The sequence below is a fragment of the Callorhinchus milii genome, unplaced genomic scaffold (assembly GCF_018977255.1).
Source record: "Callorhinchus milii isolate IMCB2004 unplaced genomic scaffold, IMCB_Cmil_1.0 Scaffold8, whole genome shotgun sequence".
NCBI classification, from domain to species: domain Eukaryota; kingdom Metazoa; phylum Chordata; class Chondrichthyes; order Chimaeriformes; family Callorhinchidae; genus Callorhinchus; species Callorhinchus milii.
This window is the reverse complement of record NW_024704749.1, coordinates 6,883,688-6,904,325: the sequence shown is the minus strand read 5'-3', so window position 1 is coordinate 6,904,325 and position 20,638 is coordinate 6,883,688. Positions and strand designations below refer to the sequence as shown.

The window sequence follows — 20,638 nt, the reverse complement described above, 5'->3', positions numbered from 1 at the left end:
CTCAGCACTAAATCACCCACTGCACTGGCACTGATACAGCCCGGGCAGTTCATTTCACAGTAGACTGTGGGTCGATCATTAACCCGACCCTATTATTGTCCGTCTCTCTCTCCCCCCACCCCCCCACCCGTCCCCCACCACCACCACACACACACATTCACCCCTTCCCCCCCCCCCACCCCTTCCCCCCGCCCCTGACCTTCACAGCGAGACGTGCCAGTAAATCTTCTGCTATCTGACGTCAATGGAAATGAACCCGGTTGATTGTGAGGAAGGAGCCTGGCATTTCTTCCTTCCCTTTCCCTTCCTCCTCCTCCTCCTCCTCCTTCCCCCTAACAAAATCCAGTCTGTTAAATAGTGGTGGTAAAAAGGACAACTAGACTTTTTTGTGGACAAACGCACAGTCACTACCTGCCGACGTGGTGAAGCACTGAATCGAATGCAAGTATTGAAAATGTACGTTACAATGCAGTTTTTTTTTTGTGGGGGTGGGGTTGGTGGTGGGATGGGGAGATGAATTCAATTCAACCTAAACGCTCCCCCCCACCCAACCCCTGCATTATAATGGTGAAAAATAGCCACCGTTCAGTGTTTTTGGGTCATGTGCTGTGACACACTGACATCATTTCCTTCTAAGCAACACACATAAATTGTCTTCCATCCCCACACCCCCACCTTCCCATTGTAAACAGCTTCGCGCTACATCTGGGGGTCAGACTTCAAGCATCTCAAATGAAAAAAAATGCTGTGTTTCCCTCCGCACCAACGGTGAACATCTGTCTGTCAGTGATGTTTTGGAACGAGAGACACAGACAGCTGAGTTTAAGTGAAGCCACATTCTAAAAGTTGGCCGCCCCTTAATTTGAAAGAATTCACCGCTACAACTTTCTCATCTTCAGCCCAGGATTGATCCTCATTTCCTAGATGTGCTAAAGCAAATTATTGCAAATGATTCCATTACTTTACAACAAGCGGATGTTTTGGAACACTTAGACACTTGCTACGTGTGGTGTACTTTTCGCCCACACAATCAGTCACTTCACGATAATGTAATCTATAATCCTGGCATTTGATATCGCGCCTTATCACGTCTTTGCAACGTCTCAAAGTGATTTCACTGAATATTAATGTAAAGCAAATTGACTGCTTATTTTTGTGGGCGAAATATATCCTGTGAAGGGTCTTGAAACCTTAACGATGTGATTAGGCGCTATATCAAATGCAAGGATTATTATTGTAAGTAATAATGCAAGTAATAATAGTAATAGCAGCAGTCGAAACAATAATAGTAATGATGCAAAGAGTGATTATTACTGTTCATTTTTCTTCTGCATCCACTGTGGCCTTAAGTAAGATGGTACAAGAAAGGAGGTGGTCGTAGGTGGGGAATCTAAGCAAGTGTCTAAGTGTGTTACAAAAGACAGCTCAGCGAAGCAGAAACCTCTGGCGTCAACTCGTAACTAATCCTTTAAAGTGATTGCATTTCAAAAGATCGGGAGAAGGGTGTCTGATTTCCATTATTCTTTCTCTCTCTCCAACACCCCCCACTCACACACATTCCTAGCCTTTTTTTTAAAATACATTTTACGTAATGTGCTGGTTTATCTTGGCTCTCAGCTAGCTGCTGTCCGTCTGCAAAATGTCCCAGAAAAGTGACAAGCTGTAAGACGACATAATAATAATAATAATAATCCTTGCATTTGATATAGCGCTTTTCACGTCGGGAGGACGTCCCAAAGCGCTTCACAGAACACACTGTAAAGTGAATTGACTGTATATTTGTGCGCGAACGGGGCAGCCAATTGCGCACAGCAATGTCCCACAAACAGTTGTAGATTGAAAATGACCAATTTTATTATTGTTTTTGGTTTTTGGAGGGATTATTATTTTTTTTTGTCTTTTCCCTTTTTATCAATGGGTTTGAAGCCGACAATCCTCCTCTCCACCCACCTCCGCAGCTTAACACTCGAAGTCCAGCCTGGACTAATGTACCAAATTAGTTTGTGCAAACATCGTTTGATACCCAAACTTGACAGTGAGTTGCCTGTTCAGTCGGGGGGGGGGAGAGGGAGCCTATCTGTGTGTGGGTGTGTGGTTGTGAGGGGAGGTTAGAGAAGAAAGGGGACAGCAAGTGGACAACGTCACAAGCCAAACCCGATCGTGTATGTGGGGATGGGTGGGGGTCGGAAGTGTTTGCACAAAGAATTCCGTTTGTTTAATCCTTGGTTTGGTCGCTTCTCCCCGGAGCAGATAGCGATGCTTCTGTTTTGACGAGCGATCGAGAATGGAAGTGTCCGCCTGTCTGTTGGTCGGTCGAAGCACACCCACAAAATATACAGTCACTCCACTTTACAGTATATTCAGTGAAACGCTTTGAGACGTCTTAATGATGTGATAAGGCGCTACATCAAATGTAAGGATTATTCGTTAAGCACTATCCTGCGTGAGGAGCACTGTAAAAGCAAGTTGTTGATGTTGTAAGCAGGAAATAGCCTGTTACAACCCCAAACCCACCTGTTACTGAACTACTGACCCCCTGTCTGCCCTCTCCCATTCCCCATGCTCAGCACCTCAGCAAAGTAACATACACCTTGAGTGCTGGAGAGTATGTCTTTGCCCTCAATGTGCTGTTGTGGGATGGGTGTTGGGAGAGCGTTGCCCGCAGGGGGTGGAACGGGGAGGACATTGCCTGTGGCCCACACTCTTTTGCCGAAGATGTGTCGTCTCTTTGTCTTTCTTAACATGAAATCGGCAATTTCTCTCTCTCTCTCTCTCTCTCTCTCTCTTTCTCTCTCAAGCCGAGCATTGGATTTCTCCACGCTGTGTGTATTGGCAGCGAAGGCCGCGCACATAACCTGGAACGCTGCTTCCTGCTGACTGCAGGAAATTTTTAAATATTTCTATTTTGGAGCCAGAGACTGAGGGAGAGAAAAAAATAATCCTGTGAGCGATTTCGCCCTATCTCCCCGTTCATCCACAGAGAGAGAGAGAGAGCGGTGTCTTTTGCTCACAGGCATTTCGCCCGGCGGATTGGGAACCGTGTTAAGATTATATTGATAATATACATATACAGCCTTGCTCCTCCCTACCTCTGTGACCTGCTAACAGCATACAACAACACATAACATTTGTAGACAGACCGGTCCACTCCCTCCGCTCAGCCTGCTCCATGTCCCCTCACCCGGCTCGTCCCACCATCGGCAGTGGAAAGGGGCCATTTCGCACGTAAAATACACAGTCAATTCACTTTGTAATATATTCTGCGAAGCGCTTTGAGGTGCCTTGACGTGATAAGGCAAGGATTATTTTTATTATAACCTTGTTTTGAGTTGTTTTGGGTGTTGGGAGGCGCTGCACCAAATACAATACAGTTTGCTTTTATGCATGTCGGGGCGGAGGAGTGGGGTCATGCTCCCATCATTCTGGGGCCCTGGGTTTTTATTTTGGGCGGTGGGGGAGGCTGGCGTGTCAGTGTGAGCGGGACTGCAGGGAGTGAAGCCCGCTTCTTCAGGGGCCTTTTTGTGCCGAGTGCCATCAGTGGTTCTAAAGCAGTGCATAGTGTGAGCCCAGTGATGTGTGACCCAGACAATCACGAGGCCTTTATGTGTGGTCGGCAGCCCAGCTCTGACCCCTCGCTCACTCTTGATTAGCTCTCTTTCTCTCCCTCCCCCCGCTCCCCCCACCACATCCCCCATTCCCTCAGCCGTTTAACTCTACTCGAGCTGTGGGCACACTCTCTTCTCCATTTCTTTCTCTATTTGGGATCTTTAACGTTCACCACAACGGGGCACAGACAGAATCGTGGGTTTTAAATCTCATCTGAAGCATTAGCACCACTGACACACAAAGATGCATATAAAGACATACTGTATACACACACACACACACACACAAAGAGATACACACGTGGACGCGCAGATACGGATGTAAATACAAAGGTACATTCACATACACACATACAGATAGATTCACACACACACCGATATGGATGGACACACACTGAGTCACACCCTCAGAACAGACTCGAAATTGACTGCCTCGACCTCTTTTGTCCACAATGTGCTCATTTCGCCCGCAAAATGCAGTCAAATCCACTTTATAGTATATCCCGTGAAGCGCTTTGAGACGTCGTGATGATGTGATAAGGCACTGTATCAAATGCAAGGATTATTATTGTCCTGCGAGAAGCTTTGAGACGTATTCACGTGATAAGGCACTGAATCACATGCAAGGCTTTTTATTATTAATAATAATCATCATCGGCGATGATGAACCCGTTGGAAATTTGTCAACCTGCGATGTCCACATCTCCCTGGCTTAGTAGTGGCTGTTACACCATCACCGTTCAGTGAAGGGGAACACAAAGCAACCAAAGGCAATCTGCAGTCACTCTTAGATATGGAAATGGAGATGAAACTCTGTAATGCAATTAGGGATATTGGATACAGGTAGAGCAAGTAATGATGCTGAGTGAAATGTGCCTCAGAATATTTGAGTGACACATGTCAGGCACATAGGTTATGGGCAGACAGTGATCTCCAGCCAGTAAGGTTTTTGCGCAATTATGTGACATTTGATAACTAGGTGTTTCTTTATTGCCCGGTGTCGAGTTAATTTTCCGTTCAAAATGTGATATGATTTTTTTTTCCAAAAATAATTCCATCAAAGGGAAGTTTTTGAATCCACAGCTCTTTGGTTTCGTGTATCAGCCTGTGGCTCAATCGGAAGCGTTCTCGCCTCTGAGTCAGTAAGTTGTGGGTTCAAGCTCCCACATCGGGACTTGGAACAGTTAAAAGTCTGGCTGACACTCCACAACTCAGCACTCCAATGTGCTGCGTTGTCGGAGGTGCTGTCTTTAGGGCAAGACGTTAAACCAAAATCCCATCTGCCTGTTCGGGTGAATGTTAAAATTCTCCTGCATCACTATTCGAAAAGAGAAGGGAGTCTCTCTCTCTCTCCCGGTGGCCCAGCCAACAATCCCCAGATAAAATCGGTCACTCATTCCACGGCTGCCGTGGCCAATTGGCTGCCGCGTTTCGCCCCCAAAGCACACGGTCAATTCGCTTTGCGGTATATTCTGTGAACCGCTTTGAGACGTCTTAACGATGTGATAAGGCGCTGCATCAAACGCGAGGATTATTATTTATTATTATTATGGGGGACTTTGAACTCGCACAGTCTGGCCGGCTGCACACGCTGGAGAAAAATACCCAGTTCCGATATCCCGTTCGGGGTTTTCCCAGCTGTGTGGTGTTCACATGGTCCTGTTTTTTTAACGTAGTTCTGAGGCTGTTTTTTTTTTAAGAGAAAAATAATAACCATTACAGACTAAATGTTTTCACTCCAGTTGTTAAAAGCAAACCTGATGTGGCACCGTTGAACTCCCAGATGTTTGGAGGTGGAAACATTTGCCAAACGGGCTTAATTGAACTCTTGACTAATCTCCTGCGACTAACCGCGGAGCTAACCAGCCGGTAGCCAGCCACCAAAGCACATTAATTATCACATCCAATATTCTCTTCCTCCTCTCTCTTCTCCCCCTCTTAGTCTTTTCCTTCCCTCTCTCTCTCTCTCTCTCTCTCTTTTGCTCTAATTTTCTTTTTTTCTCTCTTTTTCTCTTGCTCTCATTCTCCCTCCTATTCTTCCCCCCTCAGTCTCTCTCTCTTTCTCGCTCTCATTCTCTCTTTCTCTCTCGAGTTCCCTCTCTTCCCTCCTCGCTCCCCTTTGCGCTCTTGCTCTAGTTCTCTCTCTCTCACTCATTCTCTCTCTCTTGCTCTCATTTTCTCTCTCTATTGATCTTCCCCCTTCTCTCTCTTTCTCTAACTCGGCTGGAGTTTTGCAGCCAGCTATCTGCTAAGTAAGTACAATATATTAAAGACAGCAACAACAACATCCACTGCTGGCTGTGGGATGGGTTTACTGACTGAAACCACAGTGGAATAGAGAATACAATACAGTAGACAAGGGTCGAGACCTTTTGGGGCAAAGCTTTTCTCGGGGGGGGTGGGGGGGAAGGAGGGTCTAGCGAAATGCTCACATAGCTGTGAGATCCCTGGTTGGAATTCCACCCCCCCACACCCTCCTCCCACACACACACACCCCACACATACACTCACACACATACACACACACACACACACAATTCTGTATAAGTACACAATCTGTTTGTTATTAGCCGCATTCCTCAGCAATTGAAGTGGGTAAAATCATTGCTGGTTTATGCTTCTCAGCGAATTAGCGACGTACTAATTAACGGTATTGCTCTTGGTCCGTTGAGCGCTTTGTGAACATCTTCCAGATGTGAAAGGCGCTGTACGTAAATTTGCGTTGCGTTCTTTCCTACAGAATTGTTCTGGGTTTTTTTTTCACCCCCCCCCCCCCCCACCCCCACTCCCACTTCTCTCCTCTCCTCCCTCCACTATTTGAAACGATTCCACCCCTCAGTAAGGGTCTCCCACTCCGAGCCTGATATCCGCAACGTCTCCATATCCACAGGAGCTGGTCTCGCTGGGGCCGGGCCCCTTTGACGTTACGTGGAGTCCTATAGCGTATTGGTTTGAGCACTCACCTTGCAAGTGAGAGAACCTGGATTCGATTCCCAGGCGGGACAGGGACCTTTGGCAAATGTCCTTCCTCCACACGCCTCTGTTTATCTAGCGGCAAGTAAGAACCTGGTTGTTAGTTGCTTTCACAGATCACCTTCCGGGGGTAATAATAATAATGATCATTTGGTCACTCAATCCGTGACTGTTTGTGGGACACTGCTGTGCGCAATTGGTTGCCGCGTTCTGCCCACAAGATATACAGTCTATTCACTTTGCAGTGTATTCTGTGAAGCGCTTTGATACGTCTCAACGACATAAGGCGCTCTCTGAAATGATCTAACAATAATGATGATGTAATAATAATCCCATATATTATAGGATTATTGTTACAGAGAGTTGATATCCACCGCCAGCAATTCCAGTCTTTACGAGAAACTCAGTGATGTGAATGGAATGCACGCAACCGGTTCCCATAGTTAAGTTTACAAATTACTTAATCGCAGTGTGGTCAAGGGGATGGGTGCTGCCTCCTCCCTTCCTCCACCCCCCCCCTGCTCCGCCCCGCCCCCCCACTCCCCCGAGGATTGAAACACAATCGTTCCTTTCAGTGATGTGAAACCTCAAAAGTTCTCGTCATCCCAAGGCCCTGCCTCTACAATTCAAAGAAAATTGCGGTTTGTTCAGTCGCTCGTCAGCCTGGCTCAGTCAGTAGCACTCTCGCCTCTGAGCCAGAGGGTTGTGGATTCAAGCCCAGTATTCCCACCCCCCCCCACCCCCCCCAACCTCCGACGTCAGGGACTTTGAGCTCAGATAGTCCATGCTGACACTCTGATGTTAAATTAAATAAATAATGCGCGCATTTGATATAGCGCCTTATCAAGTCGTTGAGACGTCTCAAAGCGCTTCACAGAATACACTGCAAAATGGAGTGACTGTATATTTTGTTGGCGAAACACGGCAGCCAATGGGGAAGGTACACGAAACTCGGTGTAAAAATAGAAGGGAGAGGGGAGTGGGGGGTGGTGGGGGGTGTCAAGGTGAGAGCGAAAAGCAAGGTGAGGAGGGATGAAGGCGTCTCTAATATGGTAGATCTTCACACACAGTAAACTCCTGATAACTCAGCACTCCCGGGGAAAAGGCCTCAAGGCCTCAGTGATGAGTTATCAGGAGTGATGAGTTAGGCATGTGTATAAATACATAAAGAAATATTAACAGCGTGATAAATTAAGTGGTAGTGACAAGTTAACCTCCTCCCTCCCCCCAGACTCGACCTCACTGTTGAGCACTCCGAGATGCTGCCCTGTGTGAAGGGCGCAGTGTAAATGCAAATTGTCGTTGTTGTTAAGCCAGGGTCGAGTTATCAGGAGTTCACTACATCAATCGGATGAGCTGAGGATAAGTGATGAATTATAGTTGAGATCTGTTAAAAGCTCCTCACATTTGCCGAGAGGGGAAGGTGGAGGGGTGGGGGGCTGCAGAGAGAGAGAGAGAGAAAAAAACATTTATTGGAGGATTTCACCTCTGCTCTGTGGCTAATTAATCCCAGATCCCATTTATAAGCAGAGTTGGCTTCTGCTGACATGTGTCTCCCTTGAGCTGGGGAAACCAATAAAACACAGCTCAATAACACACGAACCATCAGGGGGGGTAGGGGCGTGTGTGAGGGGGCTGCCAGGGGGGGAGTCTTTGACAGCTAGCGGTCTGACCCTGTGCTCCAGCCAGCCCCTCTCTTTCCTGTCTGTAGGCTTGCTGGCCAGAGACTGGGGAGCTGTGTTTGTGAGATCGAATGGGAAGGAAGCGAGAGAGCAGGACGTGCTCCGCTATAAAACCAAACTCTGAAGGTTTGGAGAGAGAGAGGAGAGATAGAGAGCAAGGGACAGACAGACAGACAGACAGACAGCGAGAGACACGCAGAACAGCAAGAGAGAGAAAGAGAGATAGACAGGCAGCAAGACGGAAAAAGAGAGAGAGAGAAATACGGAACATGCAAAAGGAGTAGGCCATTCAGCCCCTCAAGCCTGTTCTGCCATTCTATTAGATTATGGCTGATCTGTAGCTCAACTCCAATTGCGTGCCTTTGCCCCATATCCCTTGATGATGATGATGATGATGATGATAATAATAATTGTTACCCTGACCTAACAAATCTATTTACCTTATTTCTTTACAGTTTATTCGGCGAAGCACTTTGAGGCGTCTCGAAGACGTGATGAGCCGCTATGTTAAATGCAAGGATTATTATTATTATTCTGTAACAATATCCTTGCATTTGACATAGCGCCTTATCACATCGCTGAGACATCTCAAAACGCTTTACTGCAAGTATGTACTGTAAAGTGAACTGACTGCGTATTTTGTGAGCGAAACGCGCAGCCAATTGCGCAAGGCAGTGTCCCACAGACAGTCGTGGGTTTGAGTGACCAAATTATTATTATTTTTTTAAGGGATTATTACCCCCATAAAGCGATCCGCCAGTCGACTAACAACCAGGTTCCTATTGTACTGCTCGGTAAACAGAGGTGCGTGAAGTAAGAAAACTTGCCTAAGTTTCGCCCTGTCCGGGAATCGAACCCGGATACTCTTGCTTGTGAGGCGAGTGCTCTAACCAGTGCCCTACAGGACTCCACCAACATATTATTTTACGTTCTCTCACTCCCTTTCTTTCAGAGAACAGCAACTTCCTGGAGGCGTTGGAGGGTGGACGTCACGTGTCTCACAACCGCAGATTGTTCCCCAAATCCGGAGATTTCCCAGGTAAAGAATTCCAAATCCTGAATCCCATCTTAGAACGGAGCGTGTTGCTTTGATTCCCTTCCCTTCACCCCCACCCCCCCCCCCCCCCCTTACCCCAGCCCCACCTCCACCACCCTCCTCCCCCCTTTCAATGGCAAATAATCTCTACTCTGGTTTTCCAAACAAATCTTCTCTTTCCTTCCCGATGTTCGTTTTCTCAGCTCCAGCGCAGCTCAGGCATCAACGACACATTCGCAATCTGCTTCCACACGCACACACAACTCACCCGTGCACACACACGTGCACAACACACACATTAATCACACACACACACACACCACTCAAAATGGATGCTTTTTTTTCCCTGTCTGACAGTCCGCTGTGTGACCTGTTGCTCAGTGACCAGGAAGCACATTCCTACTGTGCTAAACATCCCATTTCCGTGGGGGCTCTCATCCACCATTTCCCCTCGTGAGCTGAGGTTGAAGGAACGGCCTTTACTCTCAGTGACGCGGTATTGGGATGGGTGTGAGATTCCTTCTATTTAAGTGGGGTTTTTTTTCTTTTGGAGGACTTTGAACATTGTCCTATACATTGCTATTCTATATGTTGCTATCCTATATGTTGTTAGCCCATTTATTGCTATCCTTATACAGTGTTATCCTATACGCTACTGTCCTATAATGTGGAGTGATGTGCTGACATGCCTGTTGTGGGGGCCAGTAATATGCAGTGGGGGTAGCCCACCCAGCACTGGGCGACACCTGAGCTCACCAACGCCTGTGAATATTGGCCGTGATCTCATAAAGCTGCCAGAGGCACCAGACAGTCAGGTTTACACATGGCCTGTGTTTATCTGGGCGGTTTATGGAGCGTGATGTGGCGGGGATTGGGTTGGGGGTTGGTGAGAGAGGAGAGCGAGAGAGAAAGAGAGAGACGTCTCTCTTACACAAAGCGACCAGTGATGGAAAGAGTTGAGTTCCAGCAAATGCACAGGGTCTGCTTCCCGTAGAACAGAGCAAGGCCCTCATCAGTTTCATCTTAAATCGCTTTCAGACATCGTCCATCTGTCCGCTGGCTTCCCCCCGCCTCCAGCAGTACTAATACCTATAGAAACTAGAGTAACAGTAACGGTAGCTATAGACTTTATGTAAGGTTATTGTCACTGATCGCTGAATATTGAGTAGATATACTCTGGTGTAGCAATCTGTACGTGCATTTGCAATAATACTAATACTTGCAGTTGATCTAGCGCCTTGTCACATCATTGAGACGTCTCAAAGCGCTTCACAGAATATACCGTAAAGTGGATTGACTGTATTTTTTTTGCGGGCAAAATGTGGCAGCCAATGGCCAGCAGCAGCGTCGCACAGATAGTCGTGGATTGAGTGACCAAATTATTATTATTTTTTTTTTAAAAATTGAAGGATTATTAGCCCCGGAAAAGACAATCAACTAACAACCGGGTTCCTACTTACTGCTGGGTAAACAGAGTAAATAAATGAACAGAGTAAATACTGCGTTGTAAGGTATTATGTGAATACAAAATGCAGAGTGAAGGCGCTTTGAGGTGTCCCGAGGGAGTAGCTAAAGGGTGCTGCGTCAAATGCTCATAACCTCGCTGGGATCAACCGGCGCCTGTTACTCAGACACAGGGTGGGGTCTCGCGGGTCGGAAAGAATGGAGAGCAGAGCCCAGCAGCACAGGGTCACTGCACACTTCCTGCCCCGATCGAAATCTCACAGACTCTCATGTGTTTCCACTTTCGCCGTCAGACAACCGACGCATCAGGGAAACAGCCAACTCAATCCAGCCCTTGTCCATCAGACACACACACACACACACACACAAAAGAAAAAGGAGTCTGTTTGCAAACAGCAAGTCTTAAATGCTTGAGATGGGGTGGGGGGGCGGAGAGAGAGTGGGAAGGAGGGAGAGGAGAGAGAAGAGGGGGTTGAAGAGAGGAGGGATCAGAGGACGGAGGGGGGAAGAGAGGGGACAGGGGGAGGGAGGGAAAGCGAGAGAGAGAAGAGAAAAAGTCTTGGTACTGATGTTAAGATAAGAAACCAAATGGGAACCCTGATAAGTCAAGACATAATTGAATGACAGGTTTCTGGCACTGTATCAATGAAAGGTTTATTATGATTGTTATCATCATGGGTCATCCCGGACACATTGACACATTCCCCTGCTATCCTCAGTGTGTCGGTACCCGGCTAACCGTCCACTGGAACCCTCCATTCTAATCCCCTTTCTCTCCAAGTTTCTCCTGGGTCCCCACCCTACAAATCCCCCTTCCCCGCCTAATCGCCCCTCTCCCACCCCCCCCCGCCCACCGCCCGTCCCTGTGATAAAATCGGTCACTCATTTCATGGCTGTTCGCGGGACATTGCTATAAGAAACCGTCTGGCACATTCGCCTACAAAGAACGCCGTCGCTACTATTACAGTTTAAAAAAACTTGTGAAGTGCTTTGACATGCCTTAACAACAACAACAACTTGCATTTATATAGCCCCCTTCACACGGTGCAGGGTTTCGGAGAGTTTAACAGTGGTGGAGCCTGTCGCTGAGCTGTGGGGAATGTGGGGAATGAGGGCCGGAAACACGGTCGAAGTGGAAGGTCTTCAGGCGTGATCTAAAAGAGGGGAAGGAGGGGGCGAGGTGGGGGGGGATGAGGGAGAGAGTTCCAAAGCCTCGGGGTGCAGTGGCTGAAAGTGCGGATGCCGATGGTGGAGCGAAGAGGACGAGGGACAAGCAGGAGGCCGGAGCCGCCGAGAGGAAGCAGTGGGTAGTGGAGTGGGCAGAAAGCAGGTCAGAGAGGTAGGGAGGTGCCAGGGAGTGAAGGGGCAGGACAAGGCAAATGCCAGGATTATTATTATGTTTCTGATTCTCTCTCCCTTGCTCTCCATTGTGCATTGTTCATTCACGGCAGGCCTGAGGTAAACCAGAGTGCAGTGGGCGGGTGGGGGGTGAAGTGTTCTTTAATGAAAGACTTTCCCCCTATTAGCCTGAGGTTAGGTTGCGGTGCTGAGCTCCAGCCTGGGTCAAGGTCTCTCAGACAAACGCAGTCTGCCCAGTTTCCTTTGTCAATGAACCACAGAACTCCAAAATATCCAGGGATTCGATCCAACTCCGGCTTTATTAGCAGCTGGGAAAGCGATCAGGAAAAACACTCACAGCAATAAGACAGACTCTGTGAAACAGCACGGTTTGTCAAATGTGACGTGCCATCCTTCAGATACATGACCCACCCCGCCCCCACCACCCCCTTAGCGTAGTGGTGAGAGCGCTTGTTTCCTAGCAGTAAGTAGGAACCCGGTTGTTAGTCGATCGGTGGATCGCTTTCTGGGGGTAATCATCCCTCCCCTCCAAAAAATGGTCACTCAATCCACACGCAGAAAGCCGTTGTATTACGAGGTCTCTCTCCCTTGTATTTCCTCGCAGCAAATGGACTCGCATTACATCCCGTGCAAACAGAGCAAGCGTCTCCCACACGCACACACACACGCTCTTGTCGGAGAACTGGCCCGAGCTTTCAAACGTCGCTTTAATATACGGCTGCGCTCTGCGTGTGTCAATGTCACGCTGACACCATAATCTGCTAAATCTGCTTCAAATAAAACTCCCAAGAAACCGGAGTTGAAGCCTCCTTTTAATAAAGTATAAACCAATATTTATCTTGGAGCGTGTCAGCCACGCATAAATCGCTTTGGGAAGCCAGAGAGGTCGGTGATTTGGGGATTGAAAACAAAAACAAGGTAAATGTGATGGGTGGATTGGCAATGGGCCTTGATGTCTGTCTAATTGCCTTTACTGACATAAACCTGGGTGTTGAGTCACAGACTTGCCGTGAAATATAATGCGGATAATTCGAGTAGCAAGTTGTAAAGTGGTTTGGGAAGGTTGGGAAAATATAGAGAGAATCACTTTAGGTCCCTTTTGATATACACCGGCTCATTGTCAGACTCCGTCACTTTGAAGCGCTCTGGGATACTACCCCGCATGAAGGGCCCTATATAAATGCAAGTTGTTGTGCTGCTGTTGTACCAGGTGCAAATAAATTCTGTTGCTCTCCGCACGGCTGTTTGCAGTGAAGTGGTTGCGTGCAATTCGCCTGCCGCACTCGCCCACAAAACACACAGTCACTGCGCTTTACGGTGAAATCCCATGCAGTGCTTTGAAACGTGAAAGGCTCTGTATAAAATATAAGCATGACTATTATTCAAGGCCGTTCAGTCCGTGCCCGTGTTTATATTCCACAGAAGCCTCTACCCCTACGATTCCTCTTTTTCTTCCCTCCCACCCATCTCCTCTTTCCCCTCCACCAATTCCCATCTCTCTCGTGCATCCACCAAGTTTCCTCTTGAATACGTTGATGCTTTCTGCTTCGAAAGCAGCTTCCAGCAGCGAGTTCCGTGCTCTCCCTCCCACCCTCCGATCGCAGTTTTAGCTGTGAAATCCGCTGACTCAAATTTGAGTTTGAGATCGTCCAGAAATATTTTTCTTTGCCATCTTAAGACTCGGATGTGGGATCCTAAGACTAAAAAGAATGGAATTTGCTGGCCATCTCAGCTAAACCTCAGCCGAAACCCATGGGAAAACAATCTTTGCAAATGTGTAAATTTCCTGTGTCGGGAATGGAATGCACAACCCTCCCTCTCTCTCTCTCTCCCTTCCTCCTGGATAGTATTTAGAAGCAGGTAGCCAAGAGCCCAGGCTTGGGGGGATCCCAGATTGTGCGTTGGGGTGGCTGCTGGAGTCCAACCAGCTAAAACTGCATAGCTTGCCATTGGAAGCACAGACCAGCAAGCTTTCCTGCTGCTTGTCTAGCTAGGACCACCCGACCCATTAAGGCTTTGGCTTGCGGAGTTAACAGAGATGGGGGGGGGGGGTATTGGCTGGGACAGTACCACTCTTGTCAGCGCTTGTGTATTTGTCCTGAGTAAAACTCCCTGTTGTTTGCTCAGCCAACAAAACAGCACGAGACACAGACACTTCCTGAGGCTGTTTAATGTGGTTCCCGGGACCTCACCAAGCGCTCGCTCTACCAGTCAGCACGTTACTGGCAACCTTAAGAATCAGCTGCTTTAATAGCGGATTAATATGTGAGAGAACTCTCGCAACCGACACTGCTAAAGTGCAGCGCGGAGCTGCATCAGTGACCGCTGCTACCAATAATAATCCTTACATTTGATAAAGCACCTTATCACGTCATCGGGACGTCTCAGAGCGCTTCACAGGATACGCTGTCAAGTGGAGTGACTGTATTTTGGGGCAGCCAATTGCACACAGCTTTGTCCCACAAACGGTTGTGGATTGAATCAGCGCCCTGAGCTTCTGAACTGTGTGTGTGTGTGTGTGTGGGTGCGCGCGTGTGTACACGCTACAACAACTTTCAGTTACGCAACGTCTCTTGCGTGGGCCAAACTTCTTTGAAACGCTTCCCAAAGAAACCCTCCGAAGCCCTTTCACACGTCCGTCCGCCTGGCACGAAAGGCGCCACGTCGAATGCAGGCACTATTGTTGTTGAAGTTGTTGTGTTATTTTTCTCACTTTGGCAATATCTTCCTGAAATAATAATCCCTGCCTTTGATGCTGTGATATCAAAACCTATCAAGCTCGCCCAAGTCGGGACTTTGAACTCGCGCAGCCACAGGCTGACTCTCGTGCAATCCCAGGCCAAGATCCCGCTGGATACAATCAGTCAAATCATTTCACGGCTGTTCGTGCGGTACATCGCGGTGCGCAAGTTGATCGCCGTGTTCACCTGAAAAATACACGGTCACTAAACTTTAAGTCGAAGCGCTTCGAAACGTGTCCCTGGCGTATATCAACGAGAGAATTATTATCAGATTAATTCTCTCGTCTGAGTTATGTCAAACGAGAGAACTATTACCGTGTTTATCAATTGGAAAAGAGCTTCAGGGCAATTGCTGTCAAGTGTAGTGACTGTGAGTACTTGTAAGTGTATTTTTGTTCTGTGTCCCCCTCCTTTCCCCCCCCGCTCCCCCTCTTTTGAGAGGTTTAAGGCTGCTCTTGTTTTCTCAGGTTGTTTGAACTGCACTAAGATCTCACAAATCACCAGCCGTCTCAGCACCCTGGAAGCAAAGGTATGCGGGAACGCTCTGATTAATAAACCGTGTGCTTGTTTGTGCGCTCGCGCGCGCGTGTGTGTGTGTGTGTGTTGTGAGTGGGGAGCTCTTCTCACTCTCTCACACACACACACTCTGTTTGTCTGTCTCTCTCTGTCACTTTCTCTCACACTCTCACGTTCTCACTCTCACACACCCACACACTCTTGTCTGCCTCTCTCTGTCACTTTCTTACTCTGACACTCTCTCTCACACACATGCACTCTTTCTCTCTCCGTGTCTCTCACTCTCTAGGTGGCGTTACTCGCTGCGGCTGAGCCGGCTAGTTCCCAGGTCCCCTCCCGGGGTCAGGCCGTGGACCCCGGCTCCTCGGAGACACTGGACCTGAGGGGAGCCCCTGCCGCGCAGGGAGAGCCTGGGGCACGAGGACCCAAAGGTTAGTAACAGCAATAAGAAATAAGTCATAATCCTCACGTCTGGTCCAGCGCCTTCCACCTTAGGATTTACCTGAAAGTGTCGTGACGGTGACTCTTCAGCACCCTCCCTCTCTCTCTCTCTCTCTCTGTCTCACTGTCTCTTGCTCACTCTCTCTTGCTCTCCCTCTACCGCTCACTCTTCCGCCCTCTTTTTCTCCCTCTCTCTATCTCTCTCTCTGCGAGTGGTGTGAACCCACTGAGGAAGGAAGGTTTATTTACTTGTTCTAGTTTTGCGTCCGTCTACCAGCGAGACGTTAGTTTGAGTCTGTAACTACCTCTGTCACTAACAGTGGACTTGTGGAGTTCACTGGAACTCAGTCATGGAGTGTAGGAGAAACGTCTTAACACAGAGGGCGGTGATGGTGAGAAGGTGCCGCTCACCGTAGGAAGCAACGAGGGTCAAAATATTTAGGAGGAACTTTGACACGTGAGTGAGGAAGAATGGAATAGAGAGAGACACATGAGAGGGGATTAGGAGGCTTGTGTAGAGTGTATTGACGCCTGTTTTCAGGATGTCGCTATGCGCAAATAGTCCTTGCATTTGATACAGCGCCTTATCACATCATTGAGACACCTCAAAGTGCTTCACAGGATATATTGTAAAGTGAATTGACAGAAAAGCACTACAGGATCTTTAAACATCGAACTGATTAAATCTGGCTGATTTGCGCAATCACACCCACAAACGTGCTTTGAGCGCTTTGAGACACACACAAACACACATTCATTCCGCCTCATCCCTCCTTAACCTCCTTCAAGTCCCACCTCAAGACTCTCCTCTTCGACCATGCCATCGGCCACCTTCCCCTCCCCTCCCTTACCCCCTCCAACCCCAGCTCGGGTCTGAAATGCTCTACTCTGTCCCGCGCCTTGGGACATCCTCCCGACGTGAAAGGCGCTGTACAAGTGTAATCTTGTTGTTGTTGTTGTTGTTGATGTGAAAGGCTCTAATATCAAAATGCAAGGATTGTTCCGAACCTATTTCTTATTGTAAATGTGATTTGCTGACATTGCACAGCGGAGGGCAGCTCTCAATGGAAATCGGAATCCGTCTATTCTGTGTCCCTTGGACGCTTTGTGTGTGTGTGTGTGTGTGCGTGTGTGTGTTGGGCAGGGTGGGGTGGGGTGCACAACACGCCTGGCTCGAGGGCTCGCGGTTCGCGTTTCCAATAAAGATAATCTTCAAAGCCCTGGCACGGAACACGTTAATCCCATTCCATTAGGCAGTTATTTATTTTCTGTGTGTTATGGCTGTGCTTACATGAGCTAAAAGATTGCATTTGATAAGCCCGGAGAGAGAGAGAGGGAAGGATGGTTTCACTGCTGTGTGTCAGACTGGCTCAGTCGGTAGAGCTCTCGCTTCTGAGTCAGAAGGCTGGGAGTTCAAGTCCCATTTCCCCCCCCACCCCAATCGTGAGGGACTTTTTCAGCTCGCAGTCTACGCTGACACTCCAGGGGTTGTGCTGGTGGGGGCGCTACTCGAAAAGAAAAGTGAGTCTCTCTCTCCGTGTCCCCGGCCGACAAATCAAATTTCCACCCACAAAATTCTCAGGAGCTCCTGAGTGCATCCGATGAAGCGCTTTGACATGTCTTGAAGACGTTTGATAAGGCGTGACATCAAACTCAAAAGGATTATTATCATTATTACCATGATGATGATTAAAATCTGTCATTTACTTCCCGGCTACAAATCTAGAGAAAAGCACACCAGGCGAGTCACCTCGCTGTGCAGCGGATCCCGTGAAGGGCTTCGAGATGTGAAAGGCACTGTGTTACATCGCAAGGATTATTATTACGGTTTTAAAGTGAAACAGGGGCTCTGGCTGTGCTGTGCTGTGGCCCAAACCCAGACAAGCCCGTGTTACATTAACAGCACTAACTGGTTTTACAGGCTCCTGGGGGAGGAACCATGTCTGCTGTAACTTCACAATTGATTTCATCTGTACAAATAACCTGCTGCTGGCAAAACTTCCCAAGGCTTATCTCTTCGGGCCGCGCGGAAACTCAGAGGAGGACTTGCGTTGTGTGGGTCAGACTCGGCCACTGTCAAGCGCTCCCCGACTCTACCCCGCGACCTGATGGGCGCTATACACGTGCAAGTTGTTGTTGTTATTGGTGATGTCACGAGAGAACGGGTCCCTTTGCTTTCGGGTTTCCGATTTTTAAAAAAAAATGTAGTGCAGGGTGGTGGGGTGGGGGGGGGGGGTGGGGGTTGCTCTGAAACACACTGGTGTCACTCTAGCCACCCCTCCCTCACCCACCCACCCACCCCACGACATTGCATGTCTGGGAGTGAATGGGACATCCTCCCGACCTCTAAGATCTCCATCGAAATGTAATTTGTTATTGTTGTTAAATCTGGAAACATTGTTATTGCTAATCCCAGATACTCGTTGGGCGATGAGCCCTCCCCCACAATAAAAAAATCATCCGGGCAAACATGCACCCCCCCCCCCCCACCCCACCACCACCTTTCGCTGTGTTCCTGTATTAAACCTGACCTCCCATGTTACACAGGTCTCCCTGGTGACAGAGGGATGGGTGGCTCTCCAGGCCGGGATGGTACGTACAGCAACGAGCCATTTGTTTTACGCAGCGGCTTTCACAGCGGGGTGGAAAGGGGGGCGCGGGTTCTCAGAGCACTCGACACAGCCGAGCCAAGGGAGGGTTGGGGGAGGTAAGTGTGTGGGTGGTGTATGTGTGTGAGAAGGGGTCGGGTGGCCAAGCGAGGTGTATGTGTGTGTGTGTGTGTGGCTCTGTGATAACACTGGAAACCATTGCAGGACTTGTCAATCTATCTACCTATAATAATAATAATAATAATAATAATCCTTGCATTTGATACAGCGCTTTATCACACAGTTGAGATGTCTCAAAGCGCTTCAGAAAATATTCTCTAAAGTGGATTGACTGCATATTATATGGGCAAAACACGGCAGCCAATTGCGGACGACAGTGTCCCCCAAACAGTGGATTGAGTGAACATTTTTGAGGGTTTTTGGAGGGATTATTATCCCCAGAGAAGCGATCCGCCAATCGACTAGCAACCGGGCTCTTGTTTACTACTAGGTAAACAGAAGCATGTGTGTGGAGTGAGGAAACTTGCCTAAGGTTTCTCCCCGCCCGGGAATCGAACCCAGGTCCTCTCGCTTGCGAGACGAGCGCTCTAACCACTACGCTACAGGACTATCCAAGACCCAACTGTCCGCCTTGGGAATCGAGGGCCCCTCTACACTTCCCAGGTCTCTGTGATGAGCCAGACAGGGCCGGGCAGACCTCAGCACAGGCTGGGATTTACTGCCGAGCCGAGCTGCCTGGCGATGTGCCAGACTCGTTCTCCAGTTCTAAGCCCCTCGGGAGACCTTGCTAACGTTCGCCTCTTTTCCCCCACTTCCCCCTTCCCCCCCTCCCCCCCATTCCCCCAGAGCAGAGGTTTTTCTAATGGAAATTTACAATGAAATGGTTCAGTCCTCAGTGCGCAGTGGACTCCAGTGCTGCTTCTTAAATTTTATAAGTCTTCTCTCTTGCGCTCTCTTTCTCCTTCCGTCTCACGCGCTCTCATTTCTCTTTCTCCCTCTTTCTTTCTCCTCGCTCCTCCTGCTCTCCTGCTTTCTACACTCTCTCTCTCTCCTTCACTCTCTCCCCTTATTGCTCTCTCTCTCTCTCCCCTCTTCTTTCACTCTTTCTCTCTCTCTTCCAGTCTCTCACTCTCACTCTATTAACAGTGATGTTCCCCTTACTGTTGCCTGTTCCTTATTCCTATATTTTTATTGATTATTTATCCCAGGTTCCCAGGGGTTTCCCGGTCCGAGGGGTGAGCCTGGCATCCGGGGGCCGTCCGGAATGCCGGGAACGCGAGGAAACATGGGACCCCCAGGTCAGTGTCCGGCGAGAGCCCCCCCCCTCCGTCAGACCTTATGTCTCTCTGTGTTCAGTGTAGGGCGCTGTGAGGGACACCGTAGTGCCCGACACATGCAAACCCATCACATGGGTTTACCACCACATACGTGTACCATGCAGAAATGTCTCTACGTGGGAATAATTCCGGAAGCTCAAGCGGTGTCAACTTTGACGGATTGAATAAGTGAACACAGACGATTTTATTTCAGATGGAACGTTGTCAGTATTGTTCACAATATACATTAATGATCTGGACTCGGGAATCAGCAGGACAATTTCAAAATTTGCAGACGACACCAAATCAATACAGAGGAGGACTGCAAGAGATTACAGCAAGACATTAATAAACTTGCTGAACGGACATTTAAATGGCAAATGCATTTCAATGTAGAAAAGTGTGAGGTGGTACATTTTGGTAGAAGGAATAAGGAAGTCACATACATCCTGGAAAATAAAAACCTAAATGGGGCAGAGGAGCAAAGGGATCTCGGGGTACACATACACAACCCACGCAGGTTAATAAGGCCATAAAAAAGCCAAACCAGGCATTGGGATTCATTTCGAGAGGGAAATAAATGAAAGGAGGGAAGTTATGGTAAACTTCTATAGAATCTGGGTTAGATCACACTTAGAATACTGTGTGCAGTCTGGTCCCCACATTATAGAAGGGATGTAGAGGCACTGGAGAGGGTGCAAAGGAGATTCACGAGGATGATCCCAGAACTGAGAGGTTATACCTATCAGGAAAGGCTGAATATACTTGGACTTTTCTCTTGAAAAGAGGAGGGTAAGGGGTGACCTGATAGAGGTCTTTAAAATGATGAAATGTTTTGATAGGATAGACATAAGGAAGATGTTTCTACTTGTGGGGGAGACCAAAACCAGGGGACA

General features: G+C 48.3%; 1 protein-coding gene across 3 annotated transcripts in view; it reads left to right on the top strand.

The window, feature by feature from the left end:
- emid1 (EMI domain containing 1) overlaps nt 1-20,638 on the top strand; it is a 48,769-nt gene that overhangs the window by 16,459 nt on the left and 11,672 nt on the right. For 2 of the 3 annotated variants that reach the window (XM_007902282.2, XM_007902284.2), the window contains exons 4-8: nt 9,213-9,299; nt 15,328-15,389; nt 15,666-15,807; nt 18,365-18,409; nt 19,635-19,724. In XM_007902282.2, the coding sequence (XP_007900473.2) occupies nt 9,213-9,299; nt 15,328-15,389; nt 15,666-15,807; nt 18,365-18,409; nt 19,635-19,724 (426 nt within the window). The remainder of the gene's footprint in view (nt 1-9,212; nt 9,300-15,327; nt 15,390-15,665; nt 15,808-18,364; nt 18,410-19,634; nt 19,725-20,638) is intronic. The other variant, XM_007902285.2, reaches the window with a different exon arrangement.